Raw genomic sequence first — 22516 nt, 5'->3', positions numbered from 1 at the left:
CCTTTCTCCTGCCCTGTCTCCAGCATACAATGTCTGGTCACCTTCCTAGTGCCTCTGTGTTCCATGGTGGACCTACCACCCTTCCCCTTCCATCAACCTTGCCCTCCTGGGCCTTTGGGTCTGTGGGTGGCAGGGAATCCAGAAGAGGGCTCCTGCAGGTCTTGGCAAAGCTGTGTGCTCCCAGCCATCGTTCCTTGTGTTTGTTTTTAGAGTTCTCCAAGTCCCAGAATGACATGACTTCTGAGAAGCATCTTCTAGCCATGGGCTCCAGGCAGTGTGTGGGCCAGACCGAGAGACGGAGCCAGTCTGATACTGCTGTCAACGTCACCTCCAGGGTATCCTCAGGCCTGCTGGGCCTCTGCACTGACCACCTTCACATTGTCATTCAGAGCTCTCCAGCCTGTTTCTCCATAGATCTACTTCTCCTGTGCTAGCAAACCTTAAGCAGTCAGAAAAATGTAATGATAAGCTCCTGTATTTGGGTAGGCCTGGCCATGAAGAGTCAGATCTTAAGCCAGGTACACTGGTGTGCTTATAATCCTAAATACTTGAGAGGCTGAATCAGGAGGATTGCTTGAGCAAGACCCATCTCAAGAAGAAGAAAAAAGAGTTCAAGGTTGTCCTGGAAACTCGGGCTTTAAGTTGAGTCTCTTTGGCTTCTCCATCCTGAATTGAAGGCCAGACCAGCAGGGCTGACTCTTGCTATTATCCTGGGGTCTCTGAATCCCCTCCCTATGGTGTGAGAGACCTTGCTACTTCCATTTAGGGCCATTAACCTTTGGTTAAAATCCATCCTGATGGAAAACATAAATATTGTCTAGTTATGAGCAAGCAGGTGAGTGTCTCCTTCTCCAGGTACCTCAGCCAAGGGAGAGATCACCTGAGGAAGGCTTTCAGGGGAATAGTCACTCTGCTTCCATGAGGATTTACCAGGCTCAAAGCTGGTGCACTGAGTACGATTCAAAGTCAGCTTTGGGGTCAGAACACCTGGGATCTAGTCCATCTGAGGTGACCTGGCTGGGGAGTTGCCAGCACCTGTTTTTGCAGGGTCACTATGGCTGTTCTACTCAGCTATCGAGGGCACATGGGCCAACAGGAGCCATGGGTGCCACTCAACACATCCCAGACTGTCCTTTAGGCAAGGGTGAGGTTAGTCATGCTCTCCTGCAGGAGTACGTACACAGTCTCCCACAGTATCAAGTCCTGCCTCTATTTCCTGTCCTCCGCCTAAGCCAAAGTGCCCCTCTACAAAATAAAGGCTCTAACATGGAGTTCTTGTAAGCATCCAGTAAGATAGTATAATATCTAAACATACTCTAAATTTCCAGAATTTTTTATGATGTGCTAGATTCTATACAAAGAGCTCTACCAGGACCATCTCACTCTATTTGCCCAATCAACCTAGGAGGTAGGCATTGCGTGTAGCTTCATTTTACCTTGAGGGACATGGAGGCTTAGAGGGGTTGAGTCCTATGTCCGTGGGTACATAGCTGGAAAGAGGAGGGCTGCTGAGCTCTGCGGCAGAGACTCTCGACTACCATATATGTGTCTGGAAGTGAGTCACAGGGTGCTGGTTGAAATGCAGATTCCTCATTGCTGGTTCTGGGCGGGTGTGAGATGAGGAGGCTCAGATGACTTCTGTGGAGCTCCTAGGGGAGGGTAGTGCCACACTGCTGCTCCTCCAGCTGACCTGTAGGAGCAAAGTGTCTTCGAGACATATTTAGGAGACCTTGTCAGCTCACCTTGGCTTCCCAGAAATCAACTCCCTTTCCTTAAGTGGACAGATGGAGGTGAGTGTTAGCATCCATTTCCAAAGTGCTCTGTTCTGGGCCTATTCTAGGACCTTCTCCATGGCCCTTGCTATGAAGGGTGCTGTGGATTTCCTGGTTGGGACGTAGGGTGCCCTGTGTGGGGCATCTGAGTATCCACAGGCCTCACTTTTGCTTTCCGAATGATGCTGTAATATGACATCCTCAGCACATGCTTCCTTTGCTGCATGTGTCCATGGAACAGAGCCTGCCAGCCAATCATAAGGTTGTCTGATGGGCTAAAAGTGTTCAGGGGTGGAAACAGGGAGGTGCAGGCAGAGGCCCAGGGTAGAGGACCTTCCTAGGTAGACTCTGTTTCTTGAGGGTCCACTCCATGGCCTTGCTCTTAACAGGGCATGTATGACTTATTTTTTGCAGGCCTTCTCTCTCCTCACCTTAACTAAGAATATGGGTGTTTTAACTGAGCCAAATGTCATGAAGTACTTGACAACCAGGGCACAACCTATAAATGCCAAATGATTGTTGGGTTGAAATGTAAGGAGTACATCTTTAAGCAGGACGTGCATTACACATGCCTTAGCTGGTGAGCTCAAAAATTCATTTTCATCGGGACACAGTGGAGCATCTCACCAACGTTAATTATACAACATAGTGCCCTCTGGAAGCAGGGGCATTGGTGTCCCTCAATGGCTACACAGATGCAAAGAAGAAGTATATAACTTTCTTCTTCTCTTCCTGCTATGTTGCCCAAACTGACCTTGAACTGCTAGGTTCAAGGGATCTTCCTGCCTCAGTCTCCCGAGTGCCGGGACCGCAGCATGTACCACTTGTACCTGGTTTCGATAACTTTCTTAAGGCAGTGTTGTGATTTGGGGCTGTTGATTGACCAAACCCTCATGATCTCTTCCACATCAGCTTTTTTGGTTTTTTTTGTGGTGACACTGGGGCTTGAACTCAGGGCCTTACACTTGCCAGGAGGTACTCTACCACTTGAGCCACTTTGCCAACCTCTCCAAATTACTTCTTGACCATGAACGGTGTGAACTGAAAAAACTTCTGCAGAGACCTTCACTGGAGTCTCTGTGTCTGGATTCTTCAAGAAGTAAATTCTCTTTACCTCTCCCCATGTGCATCCCAGTGGGTTTTATTATATATGTGTGGTCGACCTATGATAACGGCCATGAAAATAGGCACCTGTTAAACAGGAGGGATATATAAAAAGATGTTAGGAGAGGCAATGTCTGAGGAGGGAGCCCCAGGATAGAGGTGGAGGAAGACTTTATTTCATTGTAATCTCCTTTGTACTATGTGAAGCTTTTCCCACAGACACCCGAAATCTAAAGAAACTACCCACCTAGCACTTGGTCTTCTCCGTGCACCTTCTCCCCCAACCCTTGCTGGCCACATGCCAAAGGCTGAGTGAGAGGAGGCCAGTGGCCGTATCATTTCTCGACTGTTAAACACCTCAGGTTGAAGGGCATTGACCATTGACCCTCTTAGTGGCCCAGGAGGGAGGGGCTGCTTTTCAGCTGAAATTTGCCCTTGAACAGAGAATGTATGATTGGCCAGGTCTGAGTGTTTTCTTAACATGACTCTGCACCTGAGTCATGTTAAGTGGCTACCCTGAGAGGTGGCAGCAGTCACTGGTCTTTATTTTCTATGTTCTTAGCTACTGTTAGCAAAATCCCAAATGCACACTCTAGTTTTATATTTTGATTAAATGACATTTAGCATTTATTTATCTCCCTTCCTAAAATGTTAATCATAACAACTTTTTTGCAGAGTAGACCTCATTCAGGGCCAGCATATTGCTCTGTGAGCTGACCAAAACTAGATAGTTACTAAAATACATTAAAAATCAGAGGGGGACAATGTCCATCTCAATGACAGTGATAAACTCGTGAGGTCTTGATGCCCTTTAACTGGGTTCTGAGTCTTACAATGTCATCCTAGTCCTTTAGAATTTACTTGGGGGAAAAGTTGAACACAAATTTCTGTTTGGATTCCTTAGTCAATCAAAACAGCCCCTCAACTTTTCTAATAATCTTAAACTATTTGTATTTGCATTTAAGTTTTATGAAAGGCATTCCTGAGTCCTGGCTTATTTAGAAACATACTCTTCCCAGGGCATGAATTTGATGGCCAATACAGTGTCACTAGCAGCTGTCTCTTACAATTCAGTTGACAGTCTTAATTTGGAGGTAGTTATTACTTTAATTTGTTCTCTTTTTTTTTTTTTTGTGGGAGTGGGGTTTGAATTCAGGGCTTCGTGCTTGCAAAGTAGGTGATTTACCACTTGAGCCACACCTCCAGTCTATTCTTGTCTGGTTATTTTGGAGATGGGGACGTCTCTCGAAGTATTTGCCCAGTCTGGCCTCCAACCACCATCCTCCCGATCTCAGCCTTCCAAGTAGCAAGGATTACAGGTGTGAGCTACCAGTGCCTGGCTCTGTAATGTTCTTACTTAGCATTTTATTTATGAAAATTGTGACTTAGGTATAACTGTTGTGTTTCCAAGTTCTACCTCCAGTATCAAGAGCTAATGTCTCAGTTGGGATACTTTTTAGTCCAGAAGGGGTTTTCTCAGCCTGTCCATTAAGTGGATTGCTCTCTATTGCACTATCCACTAGAACTTTCTGCACTAATAGAAAAATGCTCTTTATCTGAACTGTCCAGTGCAGTAACCACTGCTGCATACAATGACTGAACACTTGAGATGTGTCTAGTGCAACAGAGGAGCTGAATTTACTTTATTTCAGGTAACTTGAATTTGAATTTAAATAGCCCCATGTGGGTAGTGGTTACCACATCAGAAAGCATTATAGGACAAATGCCAACTATTAGAAAAGGATTTTTATAAAACTTAGGGACACATTTTGATTTTTCCATTTTAAGTGAACAGATTGAAGCTAAAATTGCTTTTTGAGTTGAATATTATATTTCATGTGATGAAATACCAGTATCATTACTAAAGCCAAAATTTGGACTTCTTTAAGACTTTCACTAAGTCATAAGTAACTCACCCATCAATGTTCAGGGATATCCCAAAGCTCGGGAGATGTCTGCTAGGGCCCTCAGGGTGTGCGCACATACATTTCTTTAAACATGAGTGTGTCCTACTCAGTCACTAGAAGTTTGCATATTGGTAACTTCAACTAATAGATTCAGGCTGCACTTGCACACATTTGAACAAAGTCAGATATGGATATAATTTTAATTTTGTTCTTCCTTCTCCAGAAGATCAGCACACCAGATATTCTGAAACCTCTCCATCAAGAGGATCCCAGATGTTCTACCAGCCCTGTTGTGAAGTCAAAGACTCTCCCATCCAGCCCAACACCCAACACTTTATTTTCTGGGGGCTTGAGACATGTGAGTCTTATCTCAATACTCTTGATGTGGAATGTGTGGTTATCAAGATGTCAAACTGGGCTGGGGGAATGGCCCAAGTGATACAGTGCCTGCCTAGCAAGCACGAGACCCTGACTTCAACCCCCAGTGGCCCCAAAAGAAATAAACAAAAACAAAAGAACAACAGTAAAAAAACATCAAACTCAGGCTGGAGATCTAGCTCAGTGTTAGGATACACAAGGGCCTGAGTTCAATCTCAGTGCCCAAAACAAAACCATCTGAACAAAACCCATCACACTGGATTGGTAGGCAAGGACAGGAATGAACAGTTGTCTTGTGAGATGAACTGGAACTTGATTGTAGAGCTTAGAGGTAATATTTCACTTAGACTGGGTCTGGGGAAAGCCTTGCTACACTTTGGGGGCACTTTATCTTTACAGCATTTTATCGTGAACATGTTCATATATACAGAGAGTAACTAATAACAAAATAAAGGTATATTTTGATGAGAAGTTTTCAGTTTTGATGCAGTGTAACATCAAAGTAGTTTTCATGTTATTTCTGTGTCTTGTAAATGTCAGTAAGATAGTCTCTTGTTTTCATCTGAAAGTTTAATAAAAATTGAACTTTTATGTCTAAATCTATGCTCCAGCTCATTGATTCTTTTGTAAATGGTATAAAGTAAAGATTGAGGCTTATTTTTTTTAATATAGATACTTAGTTAATTTGGTATCACTTGTTTAAAAAAAAAGGACTTTCATTTCCCCCAGTGACTTTGGTGTATTTGTTGAAAATCAAATCACTGTGCGAGTGTGGGTCCTTTTCTGGGCTATGTGTTCCGCTGATCTCTAGGTCCAACCTGATGCTAAGACAATCTTGTTTTGCTTATTATAGCCTTGTAGTAAGTCTTGAAGTTGGGAAGTAGAGGTCTTCTAACTATCTTCTTTTTAAATATTGCTCTGTAATGTTTTGTATCTATTCTCTGTTTATAGACAGGTATTTTTCATTTATTTGTTCATTTGTTAAAAAAACATTGAGTGGTACTTTATACTAGACTTGTGATAGACAGCACAATAAATGGAACCTTAAATGAGGGTTATGAGAACTCAAGTAACAGTTGACTTAGTCTGTTTGTGCTTGGTAATTTATAAACAATATAAATTTGCTTCTCATGGTTCTGGAGGATGGAAATCCAAGATCAAGGCCCTGGTAGGATTGGTGTTCTGATGAAGGTCTGGTCCTCATAGTGGCTTCCTTGGTGTCCTCACCTGGTGGTAGGGATGGAAGGGCAAAGGTGTCAAATATCGTGTGAAACCTCTTTTGCAAAGTCCTTACTCCCATTCCCTGGGGTGCCACCTCTTAACATGTTCACTTGGAGATTATGTTTCAACACATGACGTTTGGAGGTGAAATAGACATTCAAATATATCAATAGTCATGGTTCTTACTCTTATGTTATGACCTTAGGTTATCAAAGACTCTCTAAATGTCAGTGTTCTCTTGAAGGAAATGGGTGTCAGAGTTTTTTTATTTCGCTGGATTGCTTTGAGAATGAAATAAATGCATAAACTCCCTGGTATAATACAGTGCTAAGAATGGTCTAGAAACAGACATCCTGATTCATGTTCTAGCTCCTTTAGTGGCAAAAAGGGTGACTCAGAGCAGCAAGTCCTTTAACCAACCTATGCCTCCAGGTGTCACATTTTTATATTAAATGGTGTTTGGCTTAGATAATAAGGCCCATTCTTTCTATCTACAAGAATGTCAATTGGGATATTCAAAAGTTGTGATTGGAGGCTGTGGGGATGGCTCAGTGGTAGAATGCTTGCCTAGGCCCTGAGTTCAAGTCACCAAAAACCAAAACAACAATAAAATATATATATACATAAAAGTCATGGTATGAGCAGGCCAGACCATGCGTTCAAGGAAGGCTAACAGACCCGATCCTCTGAATGCCAGGAACCCAAGCCCACCCCTTCACCAGCTCCTGTGGGTGGTCCTCCTCTTTCAGAGCCATTGCTCTACACTGTCACTCCTGACCATGTGTGACCCGGCAGCATAGGTGTCACCCACAAGTTGGTCAGAAATGCAGAGTCTTGGGCCCTCCCAACTGTACTAGTCAGGATGTACAATCTAACAAAAATTCAGGAGATTTGTATGACAGCCAAGTTTGAGAAACACTAGTTGAGCCCTGGCAATTTTAAACCTTGAGGAAATTATGTAACTTGGTGAGAATTCTTGACAAGTTCAGGGCTGTGCTGCCCAATATAGTAGCCATCGGTCCCATGTGGTCATGGAACAAGTGAGATATGGTCAGTCCCACTTGCTATCTCAGCTTCAAAATAGATTTTGAGGACTTTTTAGTATGAAAAAAAAATCTCAATAATTTTTGTAGGACTGGGTGTGACTCAGTGGTAGAGCATTTGCCTAGCATGTATGAGGCCTTGGGCTCTATCTCCAGCACCACACACACACACACACACACACACAATTGTACAGATACACACTGGCATAGTATTTTTGATATATTGAATTAAAGACACTATAAAATTTAAATATAGGACTACTAGAGGTTTTTTTTTTGTTGTTGTTTTTTGCGTGGTGGTGCTAGGGTTTGAACTCAGGGCTTCATGCTTGCTAGGTAGGCATGCTACCACTTGAGCCACTCTGCCAGCCTGAAGAATTTTATATTACATTTGCTGTAAAGTGCTGGGGTGAACAGAAATTGTTGTGACTTCCCTGCAGGGCCATTAGTAGTACATGTCAAAGGCCTTTAAAATGAATGTTCTCTTGCCTTTGAGTGGCTCTCTTTTGCTTTTGCCCAAAGTGATTTTTCTTTCCAACATTTACAGTTTTAACAGGAGTCAGGCTGAATATATAAGTAGAAGGAGGAATAACTCTTTGTTGTCCTTCTAGGCCTGAATTTTTTGATTGGCTTAATCAAAGTTGCTCAGAGTTTGCAACTTGCTCAAAGATTCTGTTTTGATTTTGGAGAAAGCAGAACCTGAAGAGTTATCAGTGATCTCAGAAGGTTGACCAAGAGTGAGCTCTACTCTAACCTTGCATGCTGAGGACAGAGCACTTCCTCGCCCCGTGGGTAGGCACAGCACTGGAACTTACTCAGCACGTCCAAGGGTAGGGCCCAATGAGCTATGAGTCCACCCTGCTTCCAGCTGTGCATCTGACTTGCAGTGCAAGCTGGTGTGTTTCAACCTGTCTTGACCTCTATTTATCTACTTATAAAATGAAGGGTGAGTCACTGTAGTGCTTCTTGGGTGCTTTAGAGTTCTGGACGCCAATTTGGAGCCTCACACCTCAACCAGTACACCCAGGGGGTAAGGCTCACCGTAAGGCTGGTCTCGGCCTGGGAAACTACATTCACACACTGGGGATTAGGTCTGTCTTCTTACTGTGTCACCAACTTCATATGTACCTCAACACTGCCCACAGCCTGATTCATTTGTCTGGTTAACTCAGTTTTTTGCTCTTCACAACAAACATTCAGTCTCTCCTGTCTTTTCAAACTCACTCTTCCTCCTCATTGTCAACAAAGAAATCTCCTTTCGTACTGCACCACGCACAGGGAAAAGAAGAGATGAAATGAATCATGATGAAATTCCCTAATCCTCCCAAGTGATGCTTTGGATGCCATCCTCTCTATCTTCTCTGTACCTTATTCTAGTACCTGTTCCTCCTCCCGCTTATATATTCAGCTTCTACTCAGCAGAATCCTTCCCACTGGCCTTAAACATATTCAGATCTCTCTTAATAAAACAAAACAATAAATGAAATCAAAACACCCCCATTCAGCCTTCCATTCCTCCCTGGCTCTCGTTTTTTCCCTTTCCTTCTCAGCCAAACTTCCAGTCTTTTGCACTTGACATATCCAGGTTTTTCTCTCCCACTCACATATCAGCCCACCCCACTCTGGCTTCCCACCCCTTCACCCTCTGCCATGACCTTCACATCATGGAATCCAGTAAAGTCTTTTGACCTCCTTTTACTTGAGCTCTTCCCAGCATCCAACACTGCTGACCTCTCCTTCCTCTATAACCTATTCTTTGCCTTCTACTTTCATGACACATTGTTTTTGTCCCTACTTCTCCGCTGGACCACTTGTCTAGCAAGATCCATCTCTCCCATTAGACTGTGAACTCACAAAAGCAGTGACTGCATATTTTTGTTCTCCATGGCCTTTTCAGTGCCTGGCTCATGGTAGATCTTCTAGAAATGCTTATGACGTTAATAAAAAAGACACTTGAAGTATTTTGACTTTTAAAATTCTCTCTGTAAATATTATGGCATAAAGGCTTGCACTGCCTTATGCCTAAAGGAGCAATGGAATTAAGACAGAAGTCTTGGGTGGTAGGCTCTCCCTCTATAACTTAAGTGACCCTCTGGGTTTTAGTTTCCTTATCTGTCAAATGCAGATAACAGAGTTAGCCTCACCTATTCACAGATTATGGAATAACACATCATAGTCATATGTGTGATTAATATTAACTTCTAGTAATGACACCAGTGAATTTATTAAGCTGCTTCTGGGTTGGGTGGTGTGCTTAGAGCTTTATCTACATCATCGTTTCTAACCCTATAACGACCCTGTGAGACTTCCTGTATGTCCTTGCTTATGGCTAAATTTTGTAAGAGAATCTCTAATCTGCATTTGTTGTGAGGAATATTTTATATAGATCATTAAGTCAGGTTTGTTAGTTGTATTGTTTAAGATAATTTGTATCTTTACTGATAAATTTTATTAGTTTTCTCTTTAATAAGAATAGTATATTAAAATTCCTATGGACTTGTCTGTTTCTCCTTCAGTGTTGTCAGTTTTTCCTGTATTTATGTTATTGATGTTACTAGAGTTGTTCCATCTTTCAGGTGGGTTGGCCCCTTAATCATTATAGAATACTTGTTTTTGTTTTTGAATAATGCTTCTTGATTTAAAAATCTTCTTTGACATTATTATAGCTGTATTGCCTTTTGGGGGGGGGTCTTGTTTACTGGTTTATCGCTTTCTGTCCCTCTACTTCCCACGTTTCTATACATTCATATTTAAGCTGGGTCTCATGTAAGCAGCATACCGTCAGATTTTTAAAATTTTAGTCAGATAATCTTTCTTTGTTGTAGTATGCAGTCTGTTGTATCTTACGGTAATTACTGATATATTTTGAGTTAAATCTGTCTTACCTACTTGTTTTCTATTATCTATTTTTTTATTGTTTTTTTTTTTCTCTTTCTGCATTCCTGTCTCCATCCCCTTCCTTTCATGGTGCCTTTGGAATTAGTCAAGTCTTCTGGCTTCTGTTGTTTCTGTTGGGAAGTCATCTGGTTAAGTCCTAATCTTTCCTCCATCAAAGGCATTATATCTTTTCTCCATTCTGCAACTAATATTTTCTGTCTTTAATTTTCCACAATTTATTGTAATTCATTGTCTTTTTTTTTTAAGTCTTGTAAAATTCTTAGCCATTATCTCTTTAACTACCTTCTGCCCATTTTTTCTCTCTGTGACTCTCCAAATATATTACATCTTTTCATTATGCCCATTAGGTCTCTTACATTTTTTTTCTGTTCTCTGTTTTCTCTTCACTTTCCCCCCACTCTAGATTTTTCTGCTGATCCATCTTCTAGTGTTCTGATCTTCTCTTTAGCTGTGTCTGACCTTAAATTAATTCCTGGAGTTATTAACTTCAGTTACTTTAATCTTTAATTGGTTCTTTTTTTTTTTTTAAATAGATTGTGGTTTCTGAAGAAATTCTCCATCTTGTTATCTGTTTTCTTGACCATATTAATCACCATTATTTTAAAGTTTATGTCTTATAATATCAATTCCTGGATCTGCTTTGGGTTTGGTTTTATTTTCTCCCCTGTTTTTCTTATTTTTACATCCTACACTTAGGATGACCAAACATCCTGGCTTACCCAAAAATGCACCTGGCTTTAGCATTTCAGGTGCTACCTACCAGGGAATTCTTCAGTCTTGAGGAAGGAAACTGGGGAAGTTGGTTACCTGTTGGTCTGGTATGCCTGGTAATTTTTGATCAAATGCTGGACATCATGTGAACATACTGAGAGTGTAGACAATATGTCCAGTCTGGGACTGAGCTGGGTTCAGTCTTTGTGAGGACTTGTCCATTTGGGGTTGACTCTTACTCCTAGTAAGAAAGCCTTTGAGGAATTTCCACTGAGTCTAGATGTTCTCCAGCCCCTCCTCTGTGGTAAACCTGCACTCCACTTTTTCTTTCTCTAGTAGGATGAAACTAGTGAAGGTATTCTTCAGCTTCTGAGTGCTGTATCCAGAGCAGCGGTTCATCAAAGGCCCTGAGTGGGTAGTAGCATCTGGTGGTGTTCTCACTTCAGGATAGGCATGCCCCTTTTCTCTGTGAACTCAGCTCCTTGAACTCTATATGCACATACCATGCATAATTGGATAGGGTGCTAATTTTTCCTCCCAACCCTGTCCAGCTGCTAACACCTTTGCTCAGTGTCTGAGTCTCCCTGTGTTATCTCATATGCATGAATATCTCAAAGGGAGAAGTAGCTCAGAGCACAGGCTGGCCTCAACGTGCTTCTCTTCTCCTTAGTATCTTAGACCCTGGTGTCCTGGCTGTCTTGGTGACTCCACAATGTCTTGGGACAGTTTGATTGTTTAACTCAGCTTTCTAATTGTTCTTAGCAGAGAAGTCAGCCTAGTAGTTTGGTTTGGCACAACTTGAAGTAAAGGCTCAAGGTGAGTGCTGTATCAATTGTCAGAATTCTTCAGTAACTCCACTCCTCCACCCTGTTCTTCTCTCAAGTTTCTTTTGCCAATCTTCCCCCTCTTCTCTTCAGTCTTCACTTTCTATACATCATTCACTCATGCTGCCTCATAACCCCATGTGTCCTTGAATGTGGACAGTTTTAAAGCTGTTTTTCATTCCAGCAGTCATGTTGTGTTGTCAGGTGACAATTTTCAGAACCAGAGACTAGGTGTGGTGAAGCTGGTTGTGTTCTTAGCACTAGTTAATTCAGGTTCCATTCCCTCTGAGGAGTTGTTGATCTGGTTTTGTTTTTAGTCTCTCTCTGGTGATTCTGAGTCTTTGCCGTAGGCTTTCTTAGTTTCTTTTCAGGGTGTTTTGTAATGTGGAGGATCTGATGGAGAAGTACAAGTAGAAAGCAATTAGACTTCTCTGTTCCTATTAAGTCAGCACTGAAGTCACTTGCATGCAAATGGTGGCAATTGTTTAAGCAAAATTAAGTGATCAGATGGTTTATTTTAAATATATATATATTTTAGAGGGAGAGTGTAGTACTTGGGTTTAAACTCAGTGTTTTGCACATACTCAGGCAAACACTCTACTGCTTGCGCCATACCTCCAACCCTGTTTGCTCTGGTTATTTTTGAGATAAGATCTTACCTTTTGTGATCCTCTTATTTTATGCTTCTTGCTGTAGCTGGAATGACAGGTGTGTGCCACAGTGCCTAACTTTTTTCTGTTGAGATGAGGCCTCATGAACTTTTTTGCCCGAGCTGGCCTCAAGCCATGATCTTCCTGATCTCAGCTTCCCAAGTAGCTGGGATTTACAGGCATGAGTCACTGGCACCTGCCTGGTTTATTTTATCTTTTAGGCATGGACACCCTGTGCTACTTATTTCCATCCATCATCCAAGCTTGGAGTGCCTTAATTTATGATGGCAGTTTTGTTTCTTATTTTTGGTACCCATAAACATTAAAACACAATTTATTGTTACCTTTGCACACATCACATACCTCATTCCATTTAGTCCTCAGCATAACCTTAGGTGACCAGTATTATTTTTCCCAGTTAGACTTTGACACAGCTACTGAGCCAGCACTGGAATCCAGGTCTCTCTGATTCCCTCTCTCAGCTCTTAGCCTCACACTGTGCTGCTTAACAATGTCTGTCCTGCCATGGATGCTATCCAGGAGTTATCTTTGCACAAGAGATAGTCCAGTTCATCCTAAGTGATCCTTGTTAAGGGATGGGATTGTGAAACACATAGGCAAAGACCATATGTGGGCAAAGCAGGGCTTTCTTGGGACTCCACACCTCCTTGGGATACAACAGATGTCACTTAGTTTGCAAAGGACAAGCTGGTACATTATTAACGTACTGTGTGAGTCAGGATATAGGCTTGTGAATTGTGATTTACTTGATATCTTGAAATCAGGACTGCAAAAAAACTTATCAACTGTGAAGTAATTTATTAGATCTGTCATTCTTGATTTCAGGGAAGTTTAATGAGCATTAACAGCACCTGCACGGAGATGGGTAATTTTGACAACGCTAAAGTCACTGGAGAAATAGAATTTGCTATTGGTTACTGCTTTAAAACGCATTCTTTAGAAATAAGCATCAAGACCTGCAAGAACTTGGCTTATGGAGAAGAAAAGAAGAAAAAGTGCAATCCGTAAGTTTTTTTTTTTTTTGAAGTTTTCACATAAAATGATGTATTTTACAGATTCTAAGATATATTATATATATATATATATATATATATATATATATATATATATATATATATAAAAGTCCAGGAATAACCAAAGACAATCATAAAAAAAAAAAAAAAAAACAGAAAACTCCAAATTGAAAAGATTTACTTTAAGAAAGTCTTAATACAGCTGTAGTAATTCAAACTATGTATTACTGAACCAAGGATAGATGACTGAGCCAACAGAGTGGAATGAAAGTCCACCTAGACCTGAGAATGCATGGGAACTCACATGGTCAAGGGTGTCTTAAACCATTTGGGTCACTGTAACAGAAGACTGTAGACTGAGTGGCTTTAAACAACAGAAAGTTGGTTCTCACAGTTCTGGATGCTGGGAAGTCCAAGGTAGTGGCAGAGTCTGTGTCGGGTGAGCCCCAGCTTTCTGGTTCATAGAAGGCCACCTGCTTCTGTCATCACACGGAGGAAGGGAAGAAGGCCGCTCTTTGAGGACTCTTATTAGGGCACTGATTCCACTCAAGAGGGCTGCCCTCAAGCCTAAAGGCCCCACCTTTAGGCCCAAAGGCCCCACCTCCAAATGCCATCTCAGTGGGGGGCAAGTGTCAACACACGAATTTTAAAGGATCCTAAGCATTCAGATATAGCAAGGAAGCTGTTAGAAATCAGTGGGGGAAAGTGGGCCTCAATAAATTGTGTTGGTAAGTTTGATTTCCATATAGAGCACAATTAAAATTTTGCTTCACACAATTAATAAACAGATTAAAAAATTTTCCCCAACTGTTATGAAGTCATATATCACTATTAAATGTACACTTCCCTGATCACTAGCTCTACCACTTGAACCACTGGCCAAGCCTCTCTGTTTATATCTTCTGTTCACTTTTCTGTTGGTTTGTTAGTCATTTTCTTATTTATTTGTAGGAAAAGTTTTGCATGTGTTTATGTAGTGCTGCGAATAAACCCAGGGCCCCCACTTATACAAAGCCCACAAACTACCATGGAGCTACATTCCCAGCCCTTAGGAAAATGTTTTTAAAAACCTCTTTTAATAGGTTTAAAAAAAGTTCTTTACTGGTTATCTTATCCTAGCTACTCCCTATTTTTTCAGTTATTTGTAGTGACTTGTAGAGAAGTTGGTAATCTTTTTCTTTAAAAATCTCTGCTTTGACAAACTAAAGCAGATACCTTAAAAGCAACTGAGGCCAATAGGAAAAGGGGACCAGGAACTAGAGAAAAGGTTAGATCAAGAAGAATTAACCTAGAAGGTAACACACACGCACAGGAAATCAATGTGAGTCAATGCCCTGTATAGCTATCCTTATCTCAACCAGCAAAAACCCTTGTTCCTTCCTATTATTGCTTATACTCTCTCTACAACAAAATTAGAAATAAGGGCAAAATAGTTTCTGCTGGGTATTGAGGGGGTGGGGGGGAGAAAGAGGGGGCGGAGTGGGTGGCAAGGGAGGGGGTGGGGGCAGGGGGGAGAAATGACCCAAGCCTTGTATGCACATATGAATAATAAAACAATAAAAAAAAAAGAAAAAAAAAATCTCTGCTTTTAGGGGCTGGAGGTTTGCCCCAGATGCAGACTACATGTTTAGCATGCACAAGGCCCTGGGTTCAATTCCCCACCCTGCAAAAATCTCCCCCCACGCATACCAAACAAAACAAAATTTTTAAAAATTCTGATTTTTATGTCTGTAGAATTTCCATGTCACCCAAAGGTCATGCGTGCATTCTGCTTTGTTTTCTCCCAATAGAGATTTTTTTTCCCCCCACATTTAGATCCTTTCCTATTTGGGGCTGGAGTTGATTTTCTGTGTTTGGCTTAGGCAAGGACTTCATTTTGACTTTCTTTTTGGGGGCACACTGTTTTAGTTAGCAGGGAGGAGGGTGATGGTGGGAAAAGCAGTAGATCATTGATCTAATCAAACTCCTCTGCTCTGAAACCAGCAAATAGCCCCTTTGTGCCGGAGAAAGTAAGTGCATTTCTGTAGTTTATAAGGTTCTTCAGAACTCCCCCTTATCTTTCTGGTCTTAAACTTCTGTTATTCTTCTGCCTATAACATATGTCTCAGGGAATTTGAGATGGTCTCTGTTCCAAAAATGTCCCTTGACCATTACATTTCAAAGTTCCAGAAATGCAATCAAAGCAGTGTTTGTACTTAAAAAGAAGAAAAATTAAAAATTAATTATTTAAGCCTCCACCTTAAAATGCTAGCAAAACAAGAGCAAATGAATTCTAACTAAGGATGAAAATAATAAGACAGAAGATTAGAAATCAGTAAAGTAGAAAACAGTAGAGAAAAATCAATAAACCAAATGTCAATTCTTTGAAAAGATTAGTAAAATTGACATACCTCTAGCTAAATTCATCAAGATAAAGCAAGAGAGAATACACAAGTACTAATATCACGAATGCAAGAAGAGACATTGCGAAATGAACTTAACAGTTACAAAAGCATAGTGAGAGGCCACTGTGTAAAACTTTATGCCATTAAATTTAATAAGTTAGATGAAATGGGCACGTCTCTTAACATGGTTACTGAAGCTGACATAAGGGGAAATAGAAATCTTGAGTGGTCCTCTATCTTTTAAAGTGATTGAATTGGTAATTTGGCATGATCTAGTGAAGCTGAAAGTGCATATACCATCTGGGGATGTAGCTCAGTGGTAAAGTGCTTACATAACATGCACAAGGATCTAGGTCCAAGTCCAGCACTGCACACATGCACCAAAAACATGTCACTTTAGTTTTGTGCCTAGAAAAACCCTTGCATGGGTACAACAGGAGCATAAAGGGATGATCATAGCAGAACTGCTCATAATTACAAAAACTAAGTCCTAAGACCCTTTGAAGGGTAATAAATTGTGACATTCATGCATGGAAATAGTATGTAGGAATGTAAGTGAATGATCTGAGACTACACACAGCACTGTGGATGAATCCAAAGCATTATATTGAGTGGGGGGAAAAAAGCAAGTCATAGAGGAATATATATGAATGGTTATATTTATATAAAAGTTCAAAAACAGGACGCTTAACAGTGGAGCTCTTTGAGGCTCCCATGAAGAAAAAGGAGAATGAGTCATGGGTTTTCCAATTCCCCTTTATTTTTATGGACAGTGCCAGGTGGAGGTGGAGGGAGGGGAAGCTGGCACTTGGCCCCAACATCCAGGCAGATTGGAGAATCTGTTCTGAGGTCTTTTTCAAATGGCAGCTGAGGAGGGGATATTAATTCCAGGAGAAGGGCATGAGTGAGGCAGGGATCTACTCCCACTCTTCTAGGAATATTTGAGAGGATCACACAGCCAACATTTCGCCGAAGTCATGTGAATCAGAAGCTGTCCGCTCTGCATTCACATTGCTATGCCTGCCATGTACACTAAGCCCTTTCTATCGACTCAAACTCCAGCAGAAAGCAGGAGAAAGGACCCATTGACGTGTAGACTGTGTCCCCTTGAGCTCTTGGTTCACCCCATGTGAGCGCTTGTCTTGTCCTTCCACATTTGCCCGCTAGGTATGTGAAGACCTACCTACTGCCTGACAGATCCTCCCAGGGAAAACGCAAGACAGGAGTCCAAAAGAATACGATGGACCCAACATTTGAGGAGACCTTGAAGGTACTTGCTGGGCAAATTTTCATGAGCTGAGTCCTCCCCACCCCAGGCTGGGCACAAGGTCAGAGTCCAATGTGGCTTTTAAAACTCTTGAGTCAGTTAGACCTAAGTGCAGACCCCTATACATTTCTTTGTGGCTCTGTCAATCAGTGGCAAACTGGCAGAAAAAAAGACATCAGCCTTGGTACAGGAAAAGTGCGGACTATGCCAGACTTGAGCCTGGCTCATGATCAATGATTTCTGAGAAGATGGTGGAAAAGAACCTGGCTGCCAAATGGGCACAGAGTGACTTTAAAAATTGGTTTGTCTTGTTGCAAACAAGTGTCAGGTGACCAAGTGTCTGAGTATCAGAGGGGCATTTTTAAGCAGGGGCCCTGTAAATGAAACCACTAAGTTCTATCTTGGTAGTGTGACTTCTTTACTGTAATATCTGAAAAACTCAGATTTCTTCCTGTTTCGTTTTAAGAAATGTCATTTTATAAAAAAAAAAATTATCAAGGAATTGTTCGGATTTTCATTTTCATTGAGGCTAAGAAATATGATTATGGTTTAGGACGGAGCCAGGGCCTCATGCTCTACTTTTGGGTGGAGAGGTGGAGTGGAGGCTGGGCATAGGCAGAGAGCTGGCTGTGGGAATTCCAGCTAGAAGGGCAGCCTAGACCTGGGGGATGCCCCAGTTAGGACTGGGCAGCCTGAAAGTCCTGCTATCTCATGCTGGCGAGAAGAGAGGGCTTTGTTTGCCTTCCTTGGCAAGTAGGGGTGTCTATGAACTGGCAGCCAGAGGCCATCTGGGTGGCTGGCACAGTGCCTCGAATTCATTAAATAATAATAGCCATTGTTTGCTGGGCCCCTGCTGTGGCCAAGAGCTGTCTACGCACACTGAGATAGGCATTAGAGCCCTCATTTACCAACCAGAAACTGAGTCTTGTGGAGTACTTAGAAGCCTAGCTAAAAGCCAGGGTGACCTGGCAGTCCTTCTTAAAATTCATGTGTGTTGGCATCCCCTGGGGACTTTTAAAAGTCGCAGATTCTGACTCAGCAGCTGTAGGTGGGGCCTGAGATGCCCTGTTCCCACAAGCTGCACTGCACACTTCTATGCTGCTGGTTGGGGCTGGCCACACATGCATCCTGGTCACAGACCACCTGGTGAGTCACATGCCTGCTGGGAGAATTTCGAAAACTATGTGTCACCTCACACATTTTAGGTTGATATCTAAAAGCACTCATCATAAGCTTAATAAGGTGTTTTTCTGCTAGACAGAGGTTTATGAAATGAGACAAGGACTGTTTTAGATAAATATTTAATTATATAGTTCAATTTAAAAGTTTTACCTGCCTTATTTAAATTATACACAGAATCTCAAAGAAATCACTGCCAGGCTGGCAGAGTGGCTCAAGTGGTAAGAGCGCATGTCTACCAAGCACAAGTTCAGTCCCCCGTTCTGACAAAAAGTCAAAGAAACCACTTACAATTATTTTTACCCATGGGTCTCCCCGTCTATTGTGAATAGTTTGTAGTCTTGGGAAACTTTCCAGATAGGTTTGAAAGAATCATGACTAATCTAAATTCAGAACATCCCAACACAGGCCAGACTTAACCTCAGGTAAGATGGAAAAGATGGGGGATGAGGGAGTCCATCAATCTTTCAAAGTCTTGCAGAAAGCAGTATTTCAAATTTCCTCTATGTTTGGTACTCAGGAGATCTGTACACCTGGGGCAGGCCATCAGGGAAGAGTAGGGTAGGTAACAGGCTGTATGAACCATCTCTGGCTGCTTTTGAGACAAGTTCATATGAAAGTTGAGACTCTTGAAATTGGTTATCAAAAGTTTTCTGGACAGAGCGCTCCTTCCAGCGCCCTCTGGACTCCAGGGAGCCTTGTAACCCATTGGAGACCCTTGGAAGGGGTTTGGGAAGAACTGACACAGTGGGCCTAGGTGGTCTTGGTTATTGCCTGCACACTCTTGGAAACTCCTAACACTCCAGCAGTGTGTAGAAGACCTCGGGGGACCACAGGGCAATGGAAAATAGGTCTGTGCGATAGAGCAGGTTCAATCACCGGAAGGAAGCAGTTCTGTTTGTCAGATGGGGTGAACAGCCAGTGAGACCTAAGGAGAAACAGACTTGAGTGTCTGAGATAGTCAACTAAGTGGCTGTGAGTCTCTGGCCACATCGTGGCATTGTCCAGAGGGTCCCAAATGGTCAAGATTCAAACCCCAGCAAACGCTGGAGTTGCAGCAGCATGGAGGTCAGGTCAGAAGTGAGAGCTCAGGGCTGCCTGCCACTGATGGCTTCCAGGTGACAGGAGACTCTGAATTTCTAAGCTTCTGTGTTTTCATGGGCAAAATGTAGACTGATGATATTGACCTCATAGGGTACTTGTGGAAGGTAAAGATCAGTGTGTCTAAGATGCTTGGGACAAAATGACAGTCCAGTAACTTGTACCTTGTGTTCACTATTGAGAAAACCCAATTAATAGGCATTAAGCTAAGTCCTTAGGGGCTGAGATGGAATGAGGCTCATACCTTTAGAAGGGCCGTGCGTCACCTACCCTCAGGGGCCTTTGACCTCTGGTCTCCTGGCCCTGCATGCTGTCCACATGCATCATCCATGTAGGGCAAAAATATAGGGGTAAAAGTTCATACTTTGTATTTCCTTTAATATTATTATTTGCTGTACTGGGAATTGAACCCAGGGCCTCACACATGCTAGGCAAACACTCTATCACTGATTTACACCTCCAGCCTCTATGATTTGTATTTTTTAAAAATAAAAGTCCAGTGTTTAGTACTTTTGGATGACAATGGCTAGCTGCAGTGTTGTCCAGATGCAAGTTCAGATTCTGCCTTGGCACAGTTCTTGGCTTGATTTCCAGGAGCCCCGGGACTGGGTGTGGACTTTCATCCTTGTTCTGTTCTAAAAAAGTGTGGAGTAGAGGTGAGGGCTGGGGATGTGAGGGGGAGCACTCAGTGACTGCAGACCCTGGGGCACTTGGGGAGTAGGCAGAGGGCCTGTCTCTTCCCCCAACTCCAAGCAGCTTGGCCTACCCTACCACACCAGGTCCCTGGCTACAGATGAATGAGAGAGACATCTGTGCAGGCCCATGAGAGCAGGGTCAGGGGACCCATCTGACCGTCTCTGCTCTGTCTCTGCAGTATCAGGTGGACCCTATCCAGCTGGTGACCCGGCAGCTGCAGGTCTCTGTATGGCACCTGGGCACACTGACTCGAAGGGTGTTCCTTGGAGAAGTCATTGTTCCTCTGGCCACATGGGATTTTGAGGACAATGCGACACGGTCTTTCCGTTGGTATCCACTTCGGGCCAAGGTGATGTCTGGTTTGGGGCTGGGTGTCCTCCATGCCCACCATGTACACACTGTTTCCCACTCCTCTGTTGTCAGCTTGAAGGCAGGGCTGAACCATCTGTGGACACCACCTGGCATGGGGTCTGGGCGAAGGAAGTCTGCTGCCAAGCTTGTCTGAACCTCCTTTGGAAAGCAGGCTAGAAGCAGAGTGTGCCAAGCCAAAAGGTGTCCTTAGTGCTAGCTAACGGATCAGGATCCTGGTGCTGGATGGCAAGTGTTGCTCACAGGCCTGTTCCTGGGGCTCTGACAGCAAGGTGTCCTGGAACTGGTCCCTGGTTGCTAGATACTGAAGCTGCCATATCTCAGTTGGACCCAAGGGCCAAGAAGAGATGTTTTAGCACAGATGGAGGCTGGCCCATGTGGGCTCATAGGACCTCTGGGCCCTCTGTGGTTCTCCTGAGAGCTGCTTCTCACAGCTGGTGGAATCAAATACTGCATATAGACCCTTCCTAGCACACTCCTCCTGCCCCCAAGTGGAAAATTGATCGGATTTCATTATCATTTCTTCTCTGGGCCCATCTGGTTTGCTGGGGTGGCTGCGTCGGCCTCCCAGCTGGGGGTGGTGAGTGGGGCAGACACAAGTTACTATAGATAGGGGATGACTAGTCCACCAGCCCCGGACTCTCCCAGGCTCCAGGTTTTGCAAGGGTAGCCAGGGAGTATTTATGGACAGAACTGAGACAACCAGAGCAGCACAGAAGGTTCTGGGGCAGTGGCAGGCCACTGGGGGAGGACCCTGCCTCTGAAGTCTTTCTCTTGCCCACAGGCTGAGAAATATGAAGACGGTGTTCCTCAGAATAATGGAGAACTTGCTGTTCGTGCCAAACTGATCCTCCCTGCAGAACCCAGAAAGCTCCAGGAGTTGCAAGAGGGTGGGTGACCTCCTGCCCCCTGAGCATTTGTCTGATCACTGTCCCCAAAGCCTGGAAGGAAGTTAGGCCGAGAGGTGGGAAAGGTTTCCTAGCATTTCCTTCCCGCTGCCCACTGACCCTGCATGCCCCAGTAACTCACTGAGATAGGAGGTGGCCTGGGAGAGGGTTCCCCGGAACACACAGCATGAAAGAACATGAATAGCCAGACCAGGCAAGGCCTTTAGTGCCCACTCTAGTGACACTGGCCCCAAGGCCTCCAAGGGGCAGACTGGACAGTCTCTAGTGAAATACTCCACAGCAAGGCGCATCCTGGGTCAGAAGTCTAACTCTTCTGGAACCAAGAGTGCTCCTCAAGGTGCCGAGGGCTCAGAGGGAGCTGCTGAAGATTTAACTCAGATGATGTGGAGCGTGTGGCAACCGAGAGGGTGGAGAATGCATATTTCCACTGAATGTAGTGGCTTACTGTTTGGCGGGAAGAGGAAATTCTGCTTCCCAGCTCATAGGACTATCAGTGACTCCCATTTCCACAGAACCAGAGTGACACCTTCCACTTCTCTTCTCCCTGTGGGGTCCCTGTTCCTCGCTGCAGCTCCCACCTTCACAGGCCAGTTGCGCCTGCTCGGGAAGGTGCCTCTTTCCCCTGCTCCTGGGGTTGAGGCTATACAGTCCTCTCAGTTTTGGGGACATTGGTACTGTATTCTAATACATTAGGAGAAATAGTTCTGACTTAAGCACTGGCTTTCCTTCCAGGGACAGGAGATCAGCTGGCACTTGATGGTCAACTCTGTTTGGTAGTGCTGGGAGCCAAGAATTTACCTGTGCGGTCAGATGGTACCTTAAACTCATTTGTTAAGGGGTAGGTATCAGATGTAACCAGATACGGTGCGCTGATTCTCCAGTATACATACATACGGTCTTAGCACCTGCAGGAAATACCAAAGATATGGGCCACTTAAAATTCATCTTATTTTAGCTTTCCCATGAAAATCCAACAGTATATATTAAGGACTCTGATTTCCAGGAATTCACAGATGTAGACATGCTGAGGTTGATTTTTAACCTGAAACCCCAATCTTGTCAGTTCTTAT

At 43.3% G+C, this 22516-nt stretch overlaps 1 protein-coding gene across 7 annotated transcripts in view; it reads left to right on the top strand.

Moving 5' to 3' along the window:
• The window catches only part of Sytl3 (synaptotagmin like 3), an 88321-nt gene that overhangs the window by 63789 nt on the left and 2016 nt on the right, over nucleotides 1-22516 (top strand). For all 7 annotated transcript variants that reach the window (XM_074071283.1, XM_074071290.1, XM_074071276.1 and 4 more), the window contains 7 exons: nucleotides 211-335; nucleotides 5007-5141; nucleotides 13355-13533; nucleotides 17094-17196; nucleotides 20348-20518; nucleotides 21323-21428; nucleotides 22179-22284. In XM_074071283.1, the coding sequence (XP_073927384.1) occupies nucleotides 211-335; nucleotides 5007-5141; nucleotides 13355-13533; nucleotides 17094-17196; nucleotides 20348-20518; nucleotides 21323-21428; nucleotides 22179-22284 (925 nt within the window). The remainder of the gene's footprint in view (nucleotides 1-210; nucleotides 336-5006; nucleotides 5142-13354; nucleotides 13534-17093; nucleotides 17197-20347; nucleotides 20519-21322; nucleotides 21429-22178; nucleotides 22285-22516) is intronic.

The sequence above is a fragment of the Castor canadensis genome, chromosome 1 (genome assembly GCF_047511655.1).
Source record: "Castor canadensis chromosome 1, mCasCan1.hap1v2, whole genome shotgun sequence".
Lineage (NCBI taxonomy): Eukaryota > Metazoa > Chordata > Mammalia > Rodentia > Castoridae > Castor > Castor canadensis.
The sequence above is the reverse complement of the archived record's forward strand: the minus strand, read 5'-3'. Positions and strand labels throughout refer to the sequence as shown.